This window comes from Hipposideros armiger, unplaced genomic scaffold, assembly GCF_001890085.2.
Source record: "Hipposideros armiger isolate ML-2016 unplaced genomic scaffold, ASM189008v1 scaffold_90, whole genome shotgun sequence".
Taxonomy (NCBI): domain Eukaryota; kingdom Metazoa; phylum Chordata; class Mammalia; order Chiroptera; family Hipposideridae; genus Hipposideros; species Hipposideros armiger.
Window position 1 is genome coordinate 3,936,248 of NW_017731440.1, and position 25,718 is coordinate 3,961,965.

At 33.3% G+C, this 25,718-nt stretch overlaps 1 protein-coding gene across 2 annotated transcripts in view; it reads right to left on the bottom strand.

Moving 5' to 3' along the window:
- The window catches only part of SRP54 (signal recognition particle 54), a 39,512-nt gene that overhangs the window by 3,917 nt on the left and 9,877 nt on the right, over nt 1-25,718 (bottom strand). For both annotated transcript variants that reach the window (XM_019644690.1, XM_019644691.1), the window contains exons 2-14: nt 21,864-21,974; nt 19,666-19,757; nt 18,611-18,695; nt 14,459-14,563; nt 13,601-13,667; nt 13,463-13,520; nt 9,902-10,052; nt 8,702-8,850; nt 8,350-8,450; nt 7,756-7,842; nt 3,752-3,825; nt 3,439-3,547; nt 1,766-1,936 (exon numbers count right to left, since the gene is read on the bottom strand). In XM_019644690.1, the coding sequence (XP_019500235.1) occupies nt 1,766-1,936; nt 3,439-3,547; nt 3,752-3,825; nt 7,756-7,842; nt 8,350-8,450; nt 8,702-8,850; nt 9,902-10,052; nt 13,463-13,520; nt 13,601-13,667; nt 14,459-14,563; nt 18,611-18,695; nt 19,666-19,757; nt 21,864-21,941 (1,327 nt within the window). In that variant the 5' untranslated portion in view covers nt 21,942-21,974. The remainder of the gene's footprint in view (nt 1-1,765; nt 1,937-3,438; nt 3,548-3,751; nt 3,826-7,755; nt 7,843-8,349; nt 8,451-8,701; nt 8,851-9,901; nt 10,053-13,462; nt 13,521-13,600; nt 13,668-14,458; nt 14,564-18,610; nt 18,696-19,665; nt 19,758-21,863; nt 21,975-25,718) is intronic.

Genomic DNA, 25,718 nt, shown 5'->3' on the forward strand with positions numbered 1-25,718 from the left:
GTCCTCCACAACTAGACTGAAGAACAAAAGGACAGCAACTCTTCTGTTCCCCTTCCCCCAATTCCCCAATAAAAATCTTTAAAAAAAAAAAAATAGTCAGGGTCTCACTACATTGTATACCTGAAACTAATATAATATAGTATGACATACTATATTATATTGTCATAGTAATTTATTATATTGTCAAACTAATATATATTATATTGTCAAACCAATATAATGGAGTATGACAAATGCAATTGAAAAATAAAATAAAAATAATAAAGAAAGAAAGAGAGAGAGAGAGAGAGAGAGAGAGAGAGAAGAAAAAGAAGAAGGAGGAGGAGGAGAAAGGGTGTGTGGGAGGGAAAGAGGGTCATCTGGGAAAGATGAAATAATTTGTTTATTAATAACTATCTGAAATAGCACATGACGTTAGGCATTATAACCAGTTTTAAACATATCTATCTAATTTTTTCTCCTTGTCACAAAAACTAGGATATAGCAAGCAAGGAAAATAAGAAAAGTATAAAAGACAAAAGGTGATAAGAACTTCTGTAAATACTCATTTTTTAGAAAGCTATTCAGTGGTACTGTTCATCTTTGGAGCCTGCTTAATCATTATTTTTTGAAATAGTAAATTTACTTTAGTAGTGTTTATATACAGAAAAAAAAACTAAGAGATGGCTGGAACAGTTGATTAACTCTTTGGAAAAACAAACTTATCTTTTTACGTTGCACAATACATAGCAAAATAAATTCCAGATGGGACAAAAGTAAAATCTAAAGAATAAAACCAAAGCAAGTAAAAGAAAATATAGCTGACTATTGTAGTATCAACATGGGGAAAACTTTTACGAGCATAAAAAAAAATAAAAGGAAATGATAAATAGCCTTGGCTACATTAAAAATGAAAATGTCTATTCATTAAAAAATATAAATAAAAATAAAAGGCAAGAGAAAACCTGGAAAAATATTTGCAGACATAAACCAAGGACTTTAAAGAGTTACTACAAAGCAATAAGGGAAAAAATGAAATAAATAAACAAGGAACCTAAGAGGTGATTCACAAAGGAAATTCAAACCAGCAAATGCACAGACATGTTAAACTTCAATTGTAACCTAAAAAACATACATTGAAAAAAACGTTTGACCACTAAATTAGAAACATTAAATTATTACACAATTATTCAGCATTTACTGTGTTTCTGATCAAAGAAACAAACCCCTGGCCTCATGGAAGATGGCACAGAAACCGATACAAGAATGAATATTGACATAGAAGCAGGTGAATCAGCCTAAATATCCAACCAAGAAGCAGTGCATTAAATAAATATACATGCTCAAATGGAATAGTATTCAGTGGTTAAAAGTTATATTTTGAAGAATATTTGACAATATGGAAAATAGTTACAATGTATCAGAAGAAAACACTAGCTATTATCAAATGTTATTTGCAATAGGATCCATGGGATTATCTAAGGAGTAAAGGTAATGGGTGTTTTAAATTTTTTTCTTCTACTTTCTTATTTTCTAAATTTTCTCTAATATATATAATATCTTCAAAAGTCATGAAGTTTATTTTTAAAAATAATAGTGTTTTTAACCTTGAATCTGAAAACAGATAAATCACAGATCACATTATAAATCCCAGAAGTACTTAAATATAACAAGAAATTCAGCAATATATTTTCTAAGACTGGTAGTACTTCTTGGTTTTAATTTTTAGTTTTTCAACTTTCTTTCCTTTCAGTGTGTTAACTAATGATGAGGTTATTTTTCTTACCTTTGAAAAGTCCTTTGATACCTCCCATCTTTTTTACCATCTGTGCAAATTTGGTATATTGTGTCAATAGTTCTTGAACATCTCTTGTTGACACACCTGATCCTCTTGCTACTCTTTGGATTCTTCCTGGTTGCTTACTAAAAACCTTGGCACCATCTGTACTATCAAGTTCTGCAGGCAACGGTAAATTACTTTCACTTACATACAATTAGTATACATTATCAAAGCAGTTATACACAAATATCTTACACACAGAAAAACAAATATAATGGTTAAACCACCACCAGATTTAACAAATGTTATCATCTGCCATGTTTTCCTGATTTAAAAAAATTAAACATGAAATATATTCAAAATAATGTTTATAATATTTATAAGCTATAAAAAATAAAACACATGTACTCACCCTACAGTTTATTTTTTTATTTTTTTATTTTATTTTTTCATGCAGGAGTCAAACCAGCAACCTTGCTATTAAGAGTGCATGCTCTATCCACTGAGCCATCCGGGTGGCAGCTCAGCTCAAGGTGCCAAATTCAGTCCCAGTCACAGGAGGGCATAGCCCACCATCGAACAGGCAATCTTGTCATTAGGAGCACGTGCTCTCACCAGCTGAGCTATCCTGTCACCTGTTGGCAGCTCAGCTCAGGTGCAGCTCAGGCAAAGCTCACTGGCCCATGTGGGAATCGAACCAGTGACCCTGTTGCTCAGAGCTCGTGCTCTTAAGCAAACTCTTAACCAACTGAGCCACTCAGCTGGCCCTCACCCTACAGTTTAAGTAAAATAGAACATTCTGTTTAAAACAGAACATTCTGAAAGCCCATGTCCATCCTTTCTATATCTCATATCCAACTATTCCTCAAAGTATATATGAAAGGTAAAAGGTATGTTTCAAAAAAGAACAAAAGTGCTCACCTGAGCTCTAAATAAACTATTAAGCTTTAAATCATAAATTTAGGCATGTAAGTAAGCAGAAGTAGGTAATTCTACCTGTAATCAACAGACTACTAGTAGTATTTTAATCCCTTCTGTAACATAAAGAATGAGTTAATTCCCTCCAGTGTTTTGATAACTCTTAGAATATGAGGTGCATTTCTTCTGGTGTTACATACAATCTCTGAAACGAATTGGCCTTTAGTCAAAATTTTTATGATGTCTGCATTCCCTCTGCAATAACCCCCCTATAAGTGGCCATCTAGCCTTGGTCTTAATATACTCAGGAGAGATAACCCACTACCTAAAATAAGGATATCTGTGCCATTCTACTATACCTGTAATTATGGAAAATCTTTTCACATATTAAAATGAAATATGTTTGCCTGGCACTTTTTCCTATTTTGCATAGATGTCTCTTTGTCACCTGTGAATTTTCTCTGGGTAACAAATATCCAACATCTGTTCTTTTTATAACATGGTTTAGAACCTAATTTATCATCCAGAGTTCCTAAATACAACTTCTAATTTGTCTATGTTTCTAAGCATATTGTCTAGAACTAAACTAAAATCAATCTAATAATCATAACCTTTTGAGCAAGAGCTTTCAAGAAGCTACAACTCTAAAAAAATTTTTCAGTCTGTATTTGTCCCCATCTTGTCCATAAGACCATAGTGACACTCTCAACTTGCTGATATTCAGAACATTGTCCTCCAATTCAAGTAACCTACCATCTTACCTTGATCATTCATACTATCCATTATCGTCATTAATTTTTTTAGCCTTGCCATTGATTCCTGTTCATTTCCTTTGCTCATAAAATCTGTTCCAAAACCAGGGATCATCCCCTAAAACAAATATATTTAAACATAAAATCAACAATAGCTTAAGATTAATTGTTCAGAATGTTGACATTTAACTATTGGCTTTAATATTAACAAGTCTTTAAAGTATTTTTACCCAAATAGTAAAAATAATTAATGCAAGTGCATCTGTTCTTAGAAATTTTAACAAAAAATAAAAGAAGTAAAAAACAGTTTAGGATAACTAACCAAGATCTGACTGAAGGGGCCCATTTTCATTATATTTTGAAACTGTTCATACATGTCTCGCAACGTAAACTGACCTGAAATACAATATAAATGATTCAGATATATTAGAGAGATGTACATTTCATTAAATAAAATTAATCTTTTCCTTAATCATGGGTTCATCTTGAAGCACACACTTACAAAATATCCAATCAATAAATATTCACTGAGCAGTTACCATGTGCAAGATCATAGGATGAATGCAGTGAAGAATACACAGATACACAGACAGATCCTATCCTAGAGAAGCTTAGATTCTATCAGGGAAAATGGAATAAACAAATATACAAGAAACTTGAAAACAAGGCAGACAAACTACACCATGATGATGAAAATTAAAAAGTGTTGACAACACCAAAAGTTAAAGATGTGGACCAAGCAGAAAGCTCACGTATTGTTAGTGAGAATATAAAATGGCAAAACACTTTAGAAGGTTGTCTGACTTAGCTGTCCATGAACTGGAAAATGGATATACTGTGGGTGAAATAATTCTCAGCAGAAATGAACAGGCTATACGTTAAGTACAACTACATGGATAAACATAAAAATATTATGCTGAGTTAAAGAAACCAAAAGGATATACTCTGGGATTCCTGTAATATGAAGCATTTACTGGGAAGGAAAATAAATTTTCTAGAAATGTTCTGTTTCTTGATGGAGTGCGGATTATTGTGCATTTGTCAAAATTGATGAAATAATCTGAGCATTTTATTATACATAAATTAATTTCAATTTAAAAAAATATAGAGAATGAACAAGACAAAGAAGAAAGAATACTTTCTATTTATGTCTTTAAGATAGAAATGAAAAAGGTATTTGGTTTTAGGCATTCTGAATTTTTTCTTAGTAAAATGCTGTTTTATTTATGAATGTAGGCATTTAAGAATGATAAAATCCATGCATGGGACAACAATAAATTTAAAATAAGCTTATTTTGAATTCCTTATTTTGAAGGAAGTGAATGGGAAGAAAGAAAAAGAGGTACACAGGTGATTTTAATTGTTTCTGCAGTGTTTTATTCCCTCAGAAATAACTAAAGCAGGTTTGGAAAAATGTCAAGAATTTACTGAACTTGCTAGTGAGCAGGCATTTACTACTATTTTCTGTACTGTTCTGCATATTTGAAATATGCTATTAAAAAATACCAGAAAACAGCTATGTGTTAGAGGGAAGAAAGATTGCAGTAGAAGATAGCAATATGTTTCAAAAATGGGGCAAGAAGTAGAATTAGCGATGATGGTTGAAAGATGCTGCTTCTGGGTTTAGCAATTAAACCTGGTAAAGACGATGTCACTTTCAGAAGAACAGACTGGAAGAACTGCACTATCATAATAAAAATTCATACTATTCTTTTTAGTGTTACATTGTGAAATGCATTGTAAAATAAGAAAACAAAGACCAACCACAAAACATATCATAAATGTTATCTTTCTTATAGAGCAATCAAATCAGGAAGACATGTAAAAGTTAGGAGATGTTGCAAAGGTAGATTGATCAGAGAGGAAATTCAGATGAGAGAGAAACGTATCAGAACTACTAGAATATGAATGTGTGAAGTTAGTGAATTTAGACAAAAATATATAGGCCACTGAGATCTTTTAGGAAAACAAACCTAAGAAGAAAATAAAGCAAACAAAAGTGTAGAAGCTTTGCATTTGTGCAAGCAAAAACATGAGAAGAGACGTAAAAGTAGGCCAGAATGGAGTTTAAGCAAATCCGGTTCCACTTTCCCTAAAGGCTGTACTGTGCCTATACCCGCTGCTTAGGCATTCTGATTTTGAAGTGGCAGTACAAAATCTTAAAAGAAATGCCATAGCAGACAGCTACAAATGCAGAATTAAACAGTGGTAGAGAAGGTTAAAGCTGAAATACATATATAGTCATTACAAAGAAGTGACAATTGAAGCTACGATATAGGAAATCCACTATCATGCAACCCAAGTGAAGAGTCTGAAAATAGAAAAGTCAGGTAACACCGTTAAATATTGGGAATCAAGGAAAAGGAAAGGTCACTACATTAGAAATTAGGAGGCTCTTGGTGATCTCAGATGGGAGTTGAAGCAAAATGCAGAGACATAAGGAGTGACCCAGGAGTCAGAAAGTAGACTGACTAGGAATATATTACCCGGTTTCGTGTGGTGGTTGAAGCAGTAGTAGGGCTCGTTAAAATAGTGGAAGGCAGGGGGAAAGAATCAGGCAATAAAGGATAGACTCAATCATTCAACAAATATTTACTAAAGACCTACTGAGTGCCAGAAACTGAGCTAGGTAGTACAAACACAAAAGATGAAAAACACAACTATGACACTTCCTTTCATCTTTAAGTAGGGAAGACAGACATTGAATAATTGTGATGAATACATAGTACAACAATTACAGGGTGCAATGGAAACAAACAGCAAAGGGTGCTACTAAGCCTAGGAAGCAGGTAAAATGTCCCTGCAGGACATTTCAGGAGAGACCTGAAGTATAAGCTAGCCAGTTTGGCTGGGGGAGAGGTAGACAGAAGAAGAAAGAAGAGAGGATACCTGTCTAACAGGCAAAGGGACTAGGAAGGGCAAAGGCCCAGAGGTGAGAGACAGCAGTGTGCATTTGAGAAACTGACAGAAATTCAGCATGACTGACACATGGAACACTAATAGTATCAAAACATGATGCAGAAGATGTGGCAGTCATTTTAAAACGTTCTAAGGGGAAGGGGAAGCTGCTGAAAAGATTTTAACAGAGGCAGTAATGGGATCAGATTTGCACTTTTGAAAAGCCATTTTGCTGCTGTGTATGAGTGACAAGACCCAAGTTTCTGACAGGCAAAACGAGAAGATGTTATCACTCATTTATGATAACAATGGGGTGGGAGGTTGGGATGGGAAGATAAGGATATGCTGAATTTGAAATGCCTATAGAACATCCAAAATGGTCTACTAAACATACAGATATGAGTCTGAAGCTCTAGACCAGCAGTTCTCAACCATCCTAATGCCGCAACCCCTTAATACAGCTCCTCCTGTTGTGGTGACCCCCAACCATAAAATTATTTTTGTTGCTACTCTATAACTGTAATTTTGCTACTGTTATGAATCGTAATGTAAATATCTTTTTGTTTTCTGATGGTCTTAGGCGACCCCTGTGAAAGGGTCGTTCGACCCCCAAAGGGGTCGCGACCCACAGGTTGAGAACCGCTGCTCTAGAGAAAGATGGCCTAGAATGATCCCTGAAAAACACCAACATTTAAGAGAGAGGTAAAGACACAGGTTCCTAACAAGATGAGTGAGAAGGAGCAAAGAGGCAACAGAGTATGTGGCCATAGAAATTAAGAGTAATATCTTTTTGAAAAAACCAGAAATGGTCAATAATAATATGTTGAATGTTTCTGATGAACTGGACATTTTATACAAATCAGATAATTTAATCTTCACAGTTCTATGAAGAAGATACTTAGTATTATTTACTTTTTATAGTTAAGAAAATTGAGGTTAATTTGGAAAAGTTGTATGTTAAGATTTAAGAACCTGAGCTCTTAATGACAATGATATACTTCTTATTGGAGTGATCTTCAATGTAGAGTGATGAAAATATGTGTTTATTTAAACTCATTTTTAAAAATTTCGTTCTACATATTTTATTATATATATATATATATATATATATATAATTTATAAGTAAACGAACAGATTAGGAGAGAGTGTTCTAACTTTTAACCTGTTTTACTTCAAGGAACCCAATGAAAGCCTCAATTTTAACTTTAAGGCAATTTAAGTATAAGAAAGAAAATAAAACATGCAATTCTATAATTGCTCAGATGTCTGAGATTTAAAATGATTTGCATGAAAATCATCTAAAAATATAAACATTTGAAGGACTGACTTTAGTAATAGTTTTATCATATCAAACAAATTAATATTAGCTTTATTAAAAAGAAGTCAAGGAGAATATCTGAGATAAAATGCTATTGTCTACTCATATACCATGTTTCAACTTCTCTATAAGTGCTTCATTGTCATCCAACTTCAACTCGTTGACTTTATCTATCAGTCCTTCAATGTCACCCATACCTATAAGAACCAAAGAAGTACAATTAACAATGGATAGAATACCTTGCTTTACATTTATACAAAATACATGCACATACATAGTAAGAGATAGGCAGGTCAGTTATTTCTATTACACTTTATAGGTGAGAAAACTGAAGCTAGAAAGGTTAAGGGACAACGCAAGGACTCAAGCCCAGGGTTTAATTTCAAATTCCATGCTCTCTAACTATAACACCTGGAGACATTACAAAAGTTTTATTGCCATTGCCCCTGCTATTACTACAAGCACATATTTTTGTATTGTGCTCTAAAACTTTTCCAAAGAACTTGCCATCTAATCGCTCACTTTACCACTGTAGCCACAGGAAACAGAAAACCATTATCTTTATTTTACAGGTGAAGAAGATAAATCATAGAAGGAAATGATTTTCCTGAACTATTTAAGAGCACAGGATTGAAATTCTAATTTGTCCTAAAGATCCATGCTATTCCTTGGAGATTTTTCTATATCTCCACCACTGTACATACCAAGAAGTTTGCTGATGAAAGGTTGTGTTTTGAAAGGTTCAAAGTCATCTATATGTTCCCCTGTACCAATGAAAATAATTGGGCTTTTTGTGGCAGCAACTCTGTGGAGAGAAAACATAAAAGGGAAACAAATTTCCAGATTTCAAAGCTAATTATACAAAGGTATATAGCTCAAGTTTCTTTTCGCTAGTTAGAACTACATCAGAGCGACTTCAAAATTGTTTCTATTTAAACCTCTTTTATAGACCATACTAGGTCCATTATTGGAATATATTTTAACTAATCAATAAGAAAGCCATAAATACACACACACAAGCCCAAGACATAGGACAAAAGCATCAATGATACTTACGCACTGAGTGCACCACCTCCTTTTGCATGGCCATCAAGCTTTGTCACTATTACTGAGGCAACATCTACTTTATCTTTAAAAGCCTTAGCCTGGGCTTCACAAGCCTGCCCAATGGAGGCATCCATCACATAAACAATGTTATCAGGTTGCTAGAAAATTTAAATAGAAAAGAAACATATTTTTACTGATCTTATGCAATTTCATCATGCGAAGCTATATAAAACATTTGTTACAACTACTTCTTCATTCAGTCAATAAATATTTACTACAGGAATACTATATTTAGGTCCCTAAGACAAAGAGATGAATAAGAAAATCCTTGTTCTCGTGGGACTTACATTCTAGTCAGAGGAGACTGATAATAAATAGTCAAATAAACATTTCAGATGTACAACAATTAAAATGGGATGGATATCAGTTTTGAGGTGTGGGAGACTTCTTTAGGTAGGGTAGTCAAGGAAGGCCTCTCTGGAGGTAATATTGGAGCCAAGGCCAGAATAAAGAGGAAAAAGTTATACAAAGATCTGGAAGAATTCTAGGCAAAAGAGTCGCAAAAGTAAATCAGAGAAAAATAAAAAATAGAAGAGTGTATACTGAAACCAAAATCAATAAAACAGAGGTGAGGCTATTTCCCTTAGTTCTACTCCACTAGGTCAAAATAAAGGCAAAACTAAAAAGAAACTTATTAGCATTAACCATCAACCAAAGAATATTGCCACAACCCTAATGGCAAAACATGGGCTCATAATATGTGCTACAGATTATCTATAAACTGCTTCTTCTTCTCAATTATTTCCATTACAATTTTAAAGAGACACTAAATGATGATTTATATTTTAAAATGCTTCATTTAGAAAATCTTTGAAAAGTCATCTAAAGTAAATATTTATAGTTTAAATATTTACAGAAAGGAAATTCAATAGTTATTAAAAGTTAATTCTTAAATTTTTGTTTATTTTTTCTCATACATACTAATAAGATGAATAAGTGAGAAAGAAAATGTTTTTGATACTTGCTCATGAAAATTTCATGTTTAATGTAGAGAAGATTAAGTCCTTTTCAAACAGGGAGAGGTGCCCAAAACAGAAATAAATTATTTGGAATCTGTCTTACAGGCAAAAAATAATTTAGATAGATCATAAACTCAATCAGGATTTATAATTAAATCAGCCAAAGTATGTTAAATTGAAAGCTACTTACTATAGCATTAGCAACTTGAAGCATTTCTTCAAACAAAGAGTCTTCTTGCTTATGACGACCACTTGTATCAACAATAATAATTTCAAAGTTTTCATTTTTGAATTTCTCCACTCCTTCAGAGGCAATGATAACAGGATCCATTTCCGTGTAGCTATTTAACATGAACAAAAGATATAACCACCACCACAACAGCAAAACTTCCAAATACTAATAATTTGGAAACTGTTAATATATACCTTTAATCTTTTCTGGAAAAGTCATAATGATCTCAATTTCAATTTAGAAAAATAAAATCTAGTAAGTATTAAATATAGCAATTTACTTCTAGATCAGCACAAAACAGTATTCAGTTTTCCAATTTCAAAATCCTGTATGATTCTGCTGCATGTCTTTTCTGAATAAGTTACGTTTCCCTCAATTTTTTTACATCTTTAATACAGTAACTGAACTTGTGTTACCTAGTGTTTCTTTTCCACATGCTTTTTTTCCATTTAACATCCTTTAGCAAGCATTTTATAAACAATTAAATAGTCTTATAAGACACGACATTTAGTCCATATAGCATTCCATCAGATGGCTATTTGTTTTATTAAATTATTTTATTTAATTATTTTTAATTTTTTGTAAATATAAGTATTTGTTTTAAAATAATTATTCATTAATTTATTTATTTTATTATTTATTTATTAAATAAATGCCCTGCTATTGGCCTTTTAAGGTTTTTCTAATGTCTTGGTATTAAAAATATAGCCAATATGAAATATACATAATGTTGTTTTTTTGAAATTGTTACGACACATTCCTACAAGTTGAATTTGGATTAAATGATCTGATCACTTTGCCTTTTGGTTTTTAAAAGGAAAATGTACTCACAAAAGTTTAGTTTCATTCCTATTTCACTACATTTTCACAATCCTCAAAAATCTTTTCAACTTGAAAATCAAGAAATGAGATCACATTTTAATTTGTATTCTTTTGATCAGTGGCAACTTTTTATACAGACCAATACTATCAAAAGGAAAAGATATATGATGTCAAAAAAAAAATTTTTTTTTCCCTAAATTAACAACAAAAACCAAGTAGAAAAACAGTTAATAAGCATATGTGTGAGATTTAAATAAAGAAAACTACTATACTGAAGGACATAAAAATTTTTAACAAAAAAGACACAGCAGCTTCCTAAATGAAACTATACTAATATAGTAAAGATGTCAGTTCAGTTCTCTCCTAAGTTAATTGATTTCAATGTAGTTCCAATCAAAATCTTAGGGAGATTTTTCTTTTTGAAACTTAATAAAAAATTCTAAAATTTATCCAGGGAAATAAGCTGATGAGACTAGGCAAGAAAATGTTGAAAAAGAAGATACAGATTACTATTTCAGATATATTTTTTTCTTTTTTCTTCTTTTTTTTTGTTAGCTGAGCCATCCTGCCACCTGTTGGCAGCTCAGTGGCAGCTAAGCTCGGGCCGGGAATCGAACCTGTGACCCTGTTGCTCAGAGCTCGCACTCTTGAGCGAGCTCTTAACCAACTGAGCCACTAGGCCGGCCCTGTATTTCAGATATTTTTAAATAAAAGATACAATTAAAATTTATAAATGTACAAAGAAATATGATCAAAGATGTTCTTAAGAAGAGGATTAATTATATACAAGCATACAACAGAATACAACAACATAATAAAAAATAATTACCTTCAACAGTATATTGTCTATTACAGAATTACTAAGAACCCATTTTTTGGTAATTGTTTTAATGAAGTATAACATTTAAAAAAAAGCTGCACAAATTATAAACTCAGTGAATTTTCACAAGGCAAACATAATACTCGCATCAAGAAACAACATAACCAACAAGAGTAACCACTATCGTGTCATAAGATCCCATTTTTAATCAACTATAGTGTATGTTCACATACAATAAAATGCACCATTTTAAATATTTTGATGAGTTTGACAAATTTACACAACCCACATAACGACTACTATAGCGATCAAGGTAAAAAGCATTCTAAGATTCCATTCAATTTAAAATTATCTATCTATCTATCTATCTATCTATCTATCTATCTATCTATCTATGTGTTCACTTATATAGCCATTGGAGAAAAAGCACAGATGGACACGTTAAAAACTGGTAACTGGGAAGTGAAACTTAGTGCTTTCACTTCTTTTTTTTAAAATTTTAATTAAAATGGTATTTTTTTTAAAAAAAAAGACAAGAAAAATAACATAACAAACTTCTGAATCTACTGCCCCCCCCCCAAATGCTATATATAAATTTAACACTGTAGATACAGTTCAAGTCCTTCCCTAGTCCCATTCCCTTCAGCCCTGCCAGAGGAAACAATGCTCACTAATACTTTAGTCCATATTCTGTTGTATGTTTTTTTAAGTTTACATGAATAAGGGAGAGATTATTTAATAAATGGTATTAAGAATATTGGTTAAAAATTAATGCTCTGCCTTTGGTCAATAGTTCAAGTAATTATCAGCTACATTATATCATTTGCAAATTATGAACCCTAAAGATATAACTGTTTATTGTCCCTTGATTTTTAAATCTATAGTAGAAACAGTTCTTAACTAAAAATAAAATACCTAACATTATTCTTTAATCTGCTTGTTAGAAATTATCCTAAAAAATAATAATAAAAAATTTTTTTTAATAAAAGAACACATCATAGCCAAAGTTCACCAGCTTTTTTGACCAACCAAAAATTACAAAGTAATGACTAACAATAATTATATCATCTATTTATCTCAAATTTTAGCTTCTAAACTTTCTTCTAAGGGTATAATAAACCATTTACATTAATAATGTTAAGAAAAATGCTATTCCCTCAAGTCCTTCTAAATTCAATCTAAACTCATTTCTTTTCATTAATCATTCTAACACATACAAACTACCTAACTCAAAAATAATGTATCAAATGAAGGATAGCAATGATCAGAATCTCTCCCTGAGATAAGCCATTTTAGGATGATCAAACTTTTTAAAATGAAGTACTAAAGAAACAGACAGTATGGTTTTCACCACTCTGTGTTTAATCGAGGAATGCTTCAGATAGGTCTTAAAAAGAACAATAGAAATAGAGAAGCAGAAGGAGGTCAGAAAGCAAGTAAGGCAGAAAGGGAAGTACTGGCAGAATTAAAAACTAAACAATGTCCACTCTGATCTATCAGGCTGAATCAGGAGAGTCATGTTATAATAATAAAAGATAGCAATTTATTAATTACACCCCCACTTTGTTCCATAAAGGATTTAAGCTTATAAATATATATTAAAATGTGACCAGATAGGGGCGGCTTGTTAGCTCAATTGGTTAGCGCAGTGCTCATAACACCAAGGTTGCCAGTTCAATCCCCACATGAGCCACTGAGACGCGCCCTCCACAACTAGATCGAAACAACTAGTTGACTTGGAGCTGATGGGTCCTGGGAAAACACACTGTTCCCCATAAAAAAAAAAATTTTTTTTTAAATGTGACCAGATAGCATAAAATAAAAAGACAGACAAGAAATGAAGCACATGAGTATCAAAATAGAAAACAGAAACCCACCTTCCATAGAATGGAATTCTTGCTTTAGTAGCATTCTGTTTTAGTTGGTCAAAAGCCCCTACAAGATAAAGAGTTAATGAGTTCTCAAACTTGAAAATAAAAATTATGGAAAACAGTTTTCAAATTTCAACACATTACCTGCTCTGAATGTGTCTGCACATATCAAACAGGTCTTCCAACCTTTCCTCTGGTAATAATATGCTAACTGGGAAAGGAAGATTAAAAAAATATAATATCAATAAATACAAATTACTACATATTTTTTTTCTGTTTACCTTTATTATTTACTTAAGGAGTAAAGTAAAACTCACATTCTCCTAAAAGTAATATTATTAAATTTTTGAAGACAGCAAATTTCCTAAAGAATTTAAATTCTAACTATCATACAGACACATTCAAAGGACATAAAATAATCAAGCAACAAATGACGATAGTAAAAAATGTTTACTACTAATGTTAATTAAGTAAAAACAAACAACATAATCCTTTAATAAATAACCCTTTTTTTCCGCTAAACTATAACATAGTTGAGGCTTGTGAAACAAAATGTGATAACAAAGTTGAGATACCCAATTTTGGAAAACGGGGGTTATAATAAATTAAAAATTAGCATAAAAGATACATAAAATGAAGAAATATATTATGTTGGGTGGCACACTGTGAAAAGGGAGTCTTGAGCCACAGAAGGTAAGGTAAGCATTCTACATTTTTTTCTCAAAAAATCACTCGCTTCCTTAAAGGATAGAAAGTCTTTTTGGTAAAAGAAATAGCATAGTTATATAGAAGTCTACCATTCTTACAAAAAAACAATCACAAGAGAGACTATGGGATTCCTTCCTCTTATCCTATAAAAAGCTATCACAAATACATAATAGATACATCAAGTAACACAAAATTGTAAAGCAACAATACTGTAAAGCCTGGCTTTAACATAAAACTTGATTTATACCAACATATCTTCCCCATGACTTTATTTTAAAATTAAGTATACTTTACCTTTGAACATGTTGTAGTTTTACCACTCCCTTGCAATCCAACAAACATGATCACGTTCTGTTTTCCTTTAGTGGGTGTCCATGCTTTAACTCCAGGGTCTACAAGCTACATTCCAAAAATAAAATCAGATTAACATGTGCTTACATTCAAAACCCTCTCCCCAAAACTTTTAAATTGTAAAAATAACTTAAGGACATTTGGTATAAAAGACAACCATAATTCTACTATTCTAATATAACTGTTTCCGTTTGTACACACATAGTGAAATTTAAGAACTTAAAATAATACATTGTGAAGTCATAATCAAGCCTATACTTCCAAACGAATTCACAGTAAAGATCTCAAAACATGTTTTAGAACAAACTAGGGGGTGAATAAAATGTGAGACCAAGTTTGAGCCAAAGGAGCAATCTACATCAGTGCTGCAGAAATATAAAGGCCACATGTGAGTTTTTAAATTTCTAGTAGTGACATTAAAAAAGTAAAAACTATTGATATTAATTTTAATACTTTATTTAAACTGATACATCCAAAATACGAGTATTAACATTTCAACATGTAATCTACCCATTTAAAAATTAGTAAGATATTTTATATTGCCTGTCCCCATATTAGGTCTTCAAATTTGGCATGTATTTCATACTTAAAGGACATCTTAGTTTGGACTAGACACATTACAAGTGCTCCATAACCACATGTGCCTAGTGGCTGCAATATTGATTGAGACAGCACCTATCTTTATGTTCAATTTGACAAATGTTTATGTATGAACAAAATTACAAATTACTTTCCAGGTCAGTCAAATGTCAAATTCTCCGATGCCAAGAGCTACTGTTCTATAAATTTATTATATTTAGAGGGCTAGAAAAAAAAATCATCAATTTTATAATGACAGTCAGTGGAAAATTAAGGTTCATATACATGGACCATCCCCAAACTTATGCTAAGCAATGAGGAATTTTTCAAGTTCATTTAAAAAAGTAATTCATTTGCAAGTCAGTTATTTGGAATTTGAAACATGTATCTCCATATGATAATAAAGCCATAATAATAATGTCCTAGACCAGAGGTTGGCAAACTATGTGTATATGAAAGATCTAATGGAAAGTAGCCATGCCCATTCATTTATGGCTTTTGTGTTACAACAGCAGAGCTGAGTAGTTGCCATAGAGACCATAGGGTCCACAAAGCCTAACCTAGTCCTTAAGAGAAAGTTTGCCAAGCCCATGCTAAACGATACACAAAAGTCACGTAACCCATATTATACCTGAATTTAAAGGAAAGCCGTGTGGTAGAGAAGGGAGGAAAAGAAAACACGTCTTGTTATCTCTTTCCCCCAGGCATAGGCAGGCCTAGCCTTAAACAAACTTCTGAAATGGGCAAAATCTATCTTAAACATAAATTCACTCCCCTTCCTCCTAGATCCTTTCAGAACACCGATGCTGCCCTACATTCACCTCGATTCTCTATATTTCATGAAAGAAGCACTCAGTTCTCTATGAACCTACTATTTGGAACATATACGTTTTACTGAACAATTATTTTATAAATCTATCTTCTCTCCCAACTGCACCCTACAACAGCAGTACTGAACTTTTTAGTCACAGGACTCCTTTCTAAACATGGTAATTTGTAAAGGTTAGCTGAAATGTGAATCAGAAACCATATAAACTTTCATACTCTTATTACATTAAAATCTGTTACTGTATCTTGAGCTTTGAATGGATCTTATATTGGTGCGTGATTTTATAACATACATTAGTCATTTCGAAAATATTGGTTCACATTTCACTATACAACATCAAATAATTTTATTTACTAATATCATTACTGATCTCTGCAGAAAAGTAAGTATTGGGATGCTGTCAGTGGTGAAGATGCGATTTTCTAGTTTTCACTTGAAAGCTCGAATTTTATCATTGACCACAATATTGTTAGTTACTTGCTTTAAAGTGAGAGGCTCACTTTATTTACTCTGGAGAAAATATATGCCAAATGCCCAAGTCTGAATAATCACATAATATATCTGTCTGTTGTTCATTCACATAAAAATGGTTTTCTATGAAAGGCGTGTATAGCTTAGCTTGCAAACAATCACACATATACTTTCCTCAAGATAACCATCAAATTTCAGTATGCAGCAAAAGTGCTTTCTGCATATTTCCCGTTTCGTTACATAATATCTTATAAATACATGTATATACTCCAGGGTCAAGATTTAATACAACTAATAATTTCTACTGCTCCCTCAAGGACATTCTTAAATGAAACTGGCATGCATGCATGCATGTATGTAAATGTTTGTATGTATGTATGCATATTTATTTACATTTATTTAGTTACTTATTTTTATTTATTTATTTATTTATTTTACTGCAAGTGAAGATTACAATGACTACTATATGTTTGATACCACTATCTCAATTTATGCTAGGCAGTTTTAGCCACAACTGCTTTTGCACTATCCGGGCAAATACTAACACAGTAAAAAAAAAAAAAAAAAAGGCAAATAATGTCTTAAGTGTTATTATAAAAACAGTTTGACCTTGCTTTGTACACCACTGCTCTGGACCATAAGTATCTGAGTATAAACAACTTCTGTTTTTTGGGGTTTTTTTGTTTGTTTTTTTTAAAGATTTTTATTGGGGAATTGGGGGGATGGGAAAAGCGCTGGGGAATTGGGGGAAGGGGAACAGACAAGTTGCTGTCCTTTTGTTCTTCAGTCTAGTTGTGGAGGATGTCGCCTCACTGACCCAAGCTGGCACCATCATTGCGCTCTTCCCGGGCGAGGCAGATCAGTCGCCGGCTTCTGGACGGCCGCTCACTGTGGCTGCTGGCCGCTCACGCTGGCTGCTGGCTACATACGGTAGCCCATGGCAACCCACTGCCACAGGGGCTGCAGCCTACGCCGTCGCCGGCGACTCATGGCAGCCCAGCTCCAGGTTGAGCTGTTGTTCAGCATCTTAGCTGTGGAGGGCAGTGTCACTGGCCCTCATATGTGGGATCTGAACCGGGGACCTCTGGGATCCCAAGCGAGTTCTTAACCATCGCGCCACTAGGCCGGCCCTAAACAACTTCTGTTTTCAGCAGCATTGGGCATACTGCTTACAATAAGGCAGGTACTCAATAAATACTTCTTAATGAAGCACTTGAGGCTCCAGAATTGCCGATAGATGCCAACCTCTGAAAATAACCATTTTCACTGATGCTGTGCTGACCTCAGGTGCTAGATGAAAAGCAATCTGGAAATAATGTGAGGAGTCCTATACAAGGAGTTTGGAGACAAGATCTGGGGTGCCTAGCTAGCTGTCTCACTTTTCTCAACTGCAAACTGAGAAGTTATGACTAGGTAAATTCTGTGACCCTTTTCAGGTCTGAATTTCTTTTTTTATTAATTACTCTATGGACTAAACTGAAATAATATAACCATATGAGATACTAGACTTTTTCAAAGTACCAATCAACATTGCTGGAACCAAAGGAGTAAATGAAGCTATTCACAAAACATAGAGAAAAATACTAGGAGACTACTAACTGACATCTGTGGCTCTAAAACAACAACAAAACTCTCTATTTAAGTTCCTTCCTTTTTTTCCCCCTACCACTGGACCCAGACATATTTTTTAAAGCTCTAAGATTTTCACCATAATTTTCACAACAGCAGCAGCAATGTCAGTTCTAAGGTGAAACAGAGCAAAAGGCTATATTTACTACTTGCAAAATAAAACTTCACTAACTCAAAATTGTTAGTAGTCTAGGCAAGAGAGGGATATTTGGTCTTTTCAAAGGGAATTCTGTACACAATGAAGAGTGTACAAAAGAACACTTGCCCAGAGTGACTTTCTGCACAAGGGTAGGAAGTTCAATAGGCAAAACGTGATATTAATTTTCTGTAATTTGGCTTTGACCTTTTTGGCAGAAATAGTATGGCCTTCAGATATGTACTCAGAATTTTGTATTCAGAAAAGTGTATTATAAAAATATGCCACTTAAAAAAATTAATACTCCTTCAATTAATATTTTAAAATATTTTAATAAATATTCTATAAAAACATAAAAGTATCCTGAAACAGTATTCCTGTTTGCCGTGCTAATGTAGTTTTATCCATTGAGTTTATAGAGAATCACAGCATAATCTGGATATACTTTTACCTTCACAAGTTCTTTAAATACAGCATGCTGAATCATTTTTCTTTTGTTGAGACCAGATGCCATCTCTTCAAGATCAATAGCAGACCTTCATGAGAATGGTATTTGGGGGTAGGAGGGAGAAAAGCCAGTTGAGACACTCTAAAAAATAAGTTTCTGCCCCAAAGACTATAATAATAGTCAATCATTCATGTTACTAGTTTTCTAATTAACATGCACATAATTACTACAGATTCAAAAGCCTATACCATAAAGAATTTACCGTGAAATACAAGATGCAAGGCTTTGGTTAGTTTTTCAAGACTATTTTTGGAAAGTCTAAATATTAACTTGTCCTCATATTACTACAAAGTATTAATTTTATTTATTTTCCTTGCAGCATATATACTTATATATCTTTATACCTAGCAGAACATAGAACTACTTTCTTTAGTTCTAAATGCTTAAATGATAGTAGTTCTACATTTATTACCCGGTCTGATAATATGAAAAGGAGGGATGGCCTGAGCATGACAAGGGCTAGGATTCAAGCAGTTAATTGATGTGCCTGTATTATTCTGTGTGCCCTAACCCAGTCAGTGCTTCTCCCAATGAACACAATAACTGAGACCACACACATTTTGCCTTCATTTAAATATGGACAGAGAAACCAAAAGGGGAACAAAAAAAAAATACAATTCTCCAATAATGAGGGAGACTGATTAATGCCATCTTAAACCTGAAAAGGATCAAATGGCACCACTTTTCCATGAAGAATCTGAATTATTAAAAAGCTTTTATATTAAAATACTATATACACTATATGATTGAATCCATCCAAATATAGTAGTAAAATGGAAAGAAATCCATAATTAAATGAAAGCCACATGTAGTTTATTCTTTGAACCATCATTATGAAAACATACTATACACAGTCTTCCAACATATGAGTTCTATTCTTTTCCAGTGCTGTACAGAAGAAATGTTTCATCATATAGCAGACTTTTCTAGTTAGCTCCTCATCCCAGTAAACTAAATTTAGTTTTTGCCTGTTTTTTCACCTGATTAATTCAACTTACTTTACATTTTCTCGTAGTTGCTTCACTAATTTAATATTAACATCTGCTTCCAATAATGCTGTACATACTTCTTTTAGCATAGCATTTAAAACCTGCAAATAAATAAATGAATAAAAATTTTAAATGCTCAGGGTAACATTTCAATTATATAAAAACAATGGTTGATCAGTCATCATATACTACCACAGTTTAATAAAAACAATACTACACTATTGGGGGAACAAAACGTTTTTCAGTTTTAGGGACATCACATTATTAAATGTCAAGTCATTTTGTCAAAATAAGACATCCTATTTAGTTTTATTCAACTAAGCATTAATTGCCACAATGTTATGCCTATATTAAAGTAATAATAGTAAAGACAATAGTACAAGCCAAAGAAAGTTACTACACAATAGGTGTTGCCAATGAAGTTATCTATGTCATTGAACAGTTTCTGCTGCTGATACACAGCACTTTATGTTCATAATATCTGCTTAATTGGACTACCACAAAGAAAAATGTAACAAAAGAAAATGACCCAGTCTGACCTAAAAAGTCTTACTATTTCCACTCAGAGCAGAGGAACAAAGTGAAAAGGAAACTATCCTCCACTACTAATTCACTATCATCACATATTTGTTGAGTGGTGAGGCATTGTGGTTATAGATCATAAACTATAAAGCCCCTAGAAGACACTTTTGCTGCTCATGTAAATAAGTGTGTACATACTAGAATGCAAGCTCCATGAGGACAGGAATTTTAGTCTGCTTTGTTCACTGCTATATTAGGAGCCAGAAAAAATGTCAGCAAAAATGCAGGCCCTCAAATACTTCTTTAATGAATTCTCATCTTCAACTCACTTTATACGTCCTACAGAGGATTATCAGATTTCTCTATCCCTCCAAAAGGGTCTGATAAAAATGGAGATGATCTTTCATCAGAGGGATTTTTCCTTGCTAATTCCCTAGCAGCACAGTACCAAGAATAGAGAAACTGCCAGTTCAAGCAACAGCTGTTATTCTACTTCCCACCAATCTCTTCTTCCTGGTTTCTTTTTTCTCTACTATAAACAAACAGCGTAAGAGTTACACAACATGGAAAACTGTTGGGAAAGCTGTTTTATTTATTCTGCATTCCAAAGACTAAACAATGGTTTAACTTAAGACTTATTATTTAATAATAATTATTTGAAAAAGCCATGCATGAGGTAACAGAAAAAAGATTCTAATCCTGGTTCTTTCAATAAATAAACATGTGAAACTGACCTTCTGTTGCTATTAAATGAAAGGCTGAACTAGCCGAGCTCAAAGATAGTTCCAAAATTATTTAATTCCATTAGCTTATTAAAGTGCTGATATCAAATTCTATATCAGAATTTTTTTTCAAACCTCTGAATTAGAAAGTACTTTTTTAGGTATTATTTCATTTGATGCTTAAAATGACCTTGTAAGGTAAATGCTATTTTCTCATTTTATACATTAAGGAATCTGAAGTTGACTTGCCCAAGTTTTTATAACACGGGTACTAAGTGGGATGCTAAGCAAGGCCTTCTAAAACCAAATGCAGTGCTTTTCCATTGGTACCACAAAATATAAAGTATATTTGTGGGCTAAATCATCTCTTTTCAATTGATAAACCATTAAGATGCAGTGTGTAGGAAAAAAATGGGAGAAAGCAGTATCTTAAACTGAAAAAAATAAAGCCAGGAGGAAGATTATTTCAGATACCATATAAGGAGTCAGCTTACAAAATATCCAAAAAATTGAATGAGGATTTCAGAGAAAATGAATCAAAGTAGCCGACATGAAAATACTAGCCTTTTATAAGAACGCTAAAATAAAAGTCGAGGAGAAAAGGTCAGGTACGCATATGCCTAGCCAAGAAGAAAGAAGCTGGATACTGAAGTTTTAGGCCTAGGTCAAGAGGAAAAGCAAATTTCCAGATCTAAGCCATTTTCAAAATATAAAATGTCTGTCATTTTTACATATAAGTTAAATTTTTGCTTTGTTTTGTTGTAATTCTTTATAGAAAGTTGAAATGAATGAGATAGTAAACTTCCCAATAAAAAACACTACCTAGGGTATTTAGTTTCAGGTTTTCATTTACAGGTATTAAGTCTACATTAAAATAAATATAAACATAGAGATTACTTATAATCCAAATCCCCAATGCTAATGATGATGGGCAATCATATATATTTCATGTATTTTACATACCTCTTCATTGATAATGGTGGCATTGCTCAATGAGCGTAATGCTGATGTTATTTTTCTTCCAAGGTCTGCGAGTACCATCTTGAAGGCTTTAAGATGTGATCACAAGAAAATCTAAGAAGGAAAAAAATTTAACTAAAAACATTTGAAAACAATCAACACCAGTTCCCATAACTGTAGACTTGTAAAGAAGAGAATTTAAGTTCAAATTAAAGTACCGGTACTCTAGTGTTTAGATACCACAACTTCAGCTTCTATAGCCTCAACCTACAGCTTCAATATAGTCAGTTCTAAAAGCTAAAGCTACCACTTGATGCCTTATATTTGAATACCTAAGTGGAATATTCTATATGTGAATCAGTAAATTTAACATGTCCGATAATATGTTTTGAGGGAATGAAGACATGATCTCAAATTAAATCTGTTCTCATTTTGGACACACTCGTGAATATGAATAACTGACTGATGTATCATGTATATTTTTATTTATTTATTTTTTTATTTTTAGGTTCTTACTTTTTTTTTTTTTTTAAGAAAGTACATAGCCAGGAATCACTTTATTTCTACTGTGGAAAAATTATCATGAATTATCCAAGATTTAACTGCATCAAGATAAATTGAGCTTTCTTATGGTTTTAGATATAACAGATTTTTGAAAAGCTAAATAAGCTTACTGACTGCTGAAGCTTTTACATTAATTTTCACAATTACCAATTGTTTTTATGGCTTATATGCTCACTGAACAATTCTTTCAACATCATTTAAAAGGACTGAAAGACGAAGCTTTCCCCAATATTTATGAAATAAGTAAATGTATATTAATTAGAATTAGAACATTTACTTTTTTCAAGAAAAAAAAGTTAATGGCTTAATCATTGTCTATGCATCAGTTGCGAAAATGAACTCACTTGGAATTTTTGTTTCAATTTTGCTACCAAATAGAAACCGTTCACTAGTCTTAAACCTTAAACTCACATCCCACGTCTTTATCATCTCGAGCTGAACACTTACCACCTTAATACTCGGTAGCAGAGCTTCCTTGAAGCTACTGATGAAGAAGGGGGCATCATTTCACTAACAGGTTGAGTAGGATTAACTGAACCCAAATCAGTAAGATACTGCAGACTGTTGAGTCTCCAAGGCTGATACTGGTATCTGAAACTATGTCCTTTATTAGATCCATATTTGGGAATTCGGATGTTAAATGGGGTTTGGCCTCCCTCGAAGCCCAGCTGGGGCCAGGTTCCTCTCTACCATTCGCCTTTATAGCCTCTGCCATATTTTCTACCTCTTCTCTGACCTCTTGGTCATCTTTCCAGTTTCCTGGAACCTAGATTCAGTTTTAAGTTGGCCAGACTCAAACAGGGCAGGGCTCAGAGCAGGTCCAGAGCCCTGGCCCCACTGCCCTGCATGGGACTGGCCATGGCCGGCACAGAAGAGAACCTCCCCGGGCACTCTTATATCATGTACATTTTTAAACAGAGAGAGGGGGGGGAAGGGGGAAAGAGAGAGAGTGTGAGCGAGAGAGAGAAGGAGAGAAGAAAAAGGTAAAATCTCCACCCAGGAATACTGCATAATTTACCAAATTGAACAACTTTTTAAAACTATTTTAATTCATGAACTAAGCAAAAAACAAACAAAAAAAACCCCAAAGTTTTATTTAATAAATCACTTAACTTTTCACACACATTATATTATCCTAAAAACCAAGAAAACAGGTATGTTATTGTTCTCCCTATTTTAATGCTGTTCTTGATTCCCCAACTCTAAACCAAGATAACCTCAAAGGCTCCTTCCTGCTCTAAAATGTTATGGTTTTATAAAGTGTGTAGATGTACCAACTACATATTAAGTCATGAAGCAGACTCATGGATGGTAAACAAGCAAATATAACTTATAGAACCTGCTCTCAAATTGCTTATCGCCTAGCTAACGAGACAAAGCACATGAATGAATACCAAAATAATGTAAATATTAAGAGAGAATTCTTCTTGCCTGACTGACTTCAAATTGGGACATTGGTTTTTCCCTGCCTTCAGACTGAAACCAAAATATCAGTTCTTCCTAGGTCTCAAGCCTGTCAGCCTTCAGACTGGAACTACACCACCAGCTCAGCTCTCCTGGGTCTCCATCTTGTGGACTCATCCTGTGGATCTTGGGACTTGTTAGCCATGAGCCAAATTCTCATAATAAATCTCTTTTATACACACACACACACACACACACATACACACACACACACACACACACACACATATTGGTTCTGTTTTAGTGAAGAACCTAACTAATACCAGTGAAGTACTAGTTCAAAGCTAACAATAAAAATTTATGGTCAACTGCCAATGATTCTTTTTGTAAAATTTCAAAGAAAGATAAAACAGGCTCAAGTAGACAGAATAGACTTTATTGAGAAGGTTGAATATGAATTTGATCCTGAAATATGGGTAGAATTTGGATAGGTGGCGAAGAGGGCAAAGGGAATTTGAAGGTGAAATGACATAAGCAGAATGGAGACATGGAAAAGCCCGGGACATAACTTATACCTTATGTAGGCACTGCACTTATAGATTATTGAGTATTATTTGGGGGACAGTAAATAAAACATTCTGGTCTGGGTAGAGGGATATATAGTTAGAAAGAAATACAAGTTGTAAAAAGCTCTAGAAATAAGGTTAAGAAATATCAATTGTCCAATATACTAGCATTGCAGAAAAGTCCATTGTTCAAAACAATTGTTTTGGTAACTCTTTCAAGCTAATGTACAATAGTCTAAATTAGCCAACCAAGATTGACTATATCCTATCTATAGAGTATACAGGAGATTAAAATTAAGAGAAATAGGAAGATAAAAGAGCTGATTCATTCAACATAGGGAAAGTGGAGAGGTGAGGGGTGTCAAAGGAAAAAGGGAGGGAAAATGCACTCAAGGACTAATCACTGGCAAAGATATTCCAGGTTGAGGTCTAAATTAAACACTACACTTTCACTTAGGTAAAATTTCATAATTTAGAACCTAAAAAATTACCACCAACACTTGATGGAATTGAAAACAATGTGCTTACCGTAAACTTTTTACAATTACATGGTTACTTAACTTGAAAGAAGCAACTACTTCACAGAAAAGATCCAGAACTTCTTATTTCTTATCCCATGCTCATTATACTAAATTATTACTGCTTAAGTAAATATTCTTCAGGTAAGAAGTAAGATACAAACGTTCAGTTCATCTCCTTTACCACTACGTTGCCAAGAGTGATTCTAATTATGACAACACAAATAACTTTTTTAGAGATTATGTCATAAACAGATCATCCTCCATTTTAAAAAGCTATACTAGTTAACTCTTTAAAAGAAAACAACCACCTATCTTCCCATGTTGATTGGCTCTTTTAAATTAAAAAAACTTACGTGAAATTTTCCAATACATTTTTCCTTATGTAAGTACTTATTGGCAGCGTATCTTTAAACATATTTGCCTGACTATAAAAACCTGCACTTCAGTAGAGGAATAATATTTAATAATACCTTTGATTTATACAGTGTTTCCTCTGCAATTTCCAAGGATGTGTTTCTGAAAACTCTGGTTCAAAATCTCAACGACTCCCCATTTCATGCAGAGATAAAGTCCTTAGAATGGACTGTAAGGCACTTTCAAATACACACACACACACACAAACACACACTCGATTTTAATCACACTGACCTTGCTGTTGATGCTGCACATTTCCACCTCGGGGCCTTATTACTAGCTGACACACTCTTCCCCTGGCTGACAACATAGCTTCCTCCCTCATCTCTATCAGATAGTTGTCCAGACGCCATTTCTCAAGGAGGATTTCCTTAAATTGCAAACCCCCT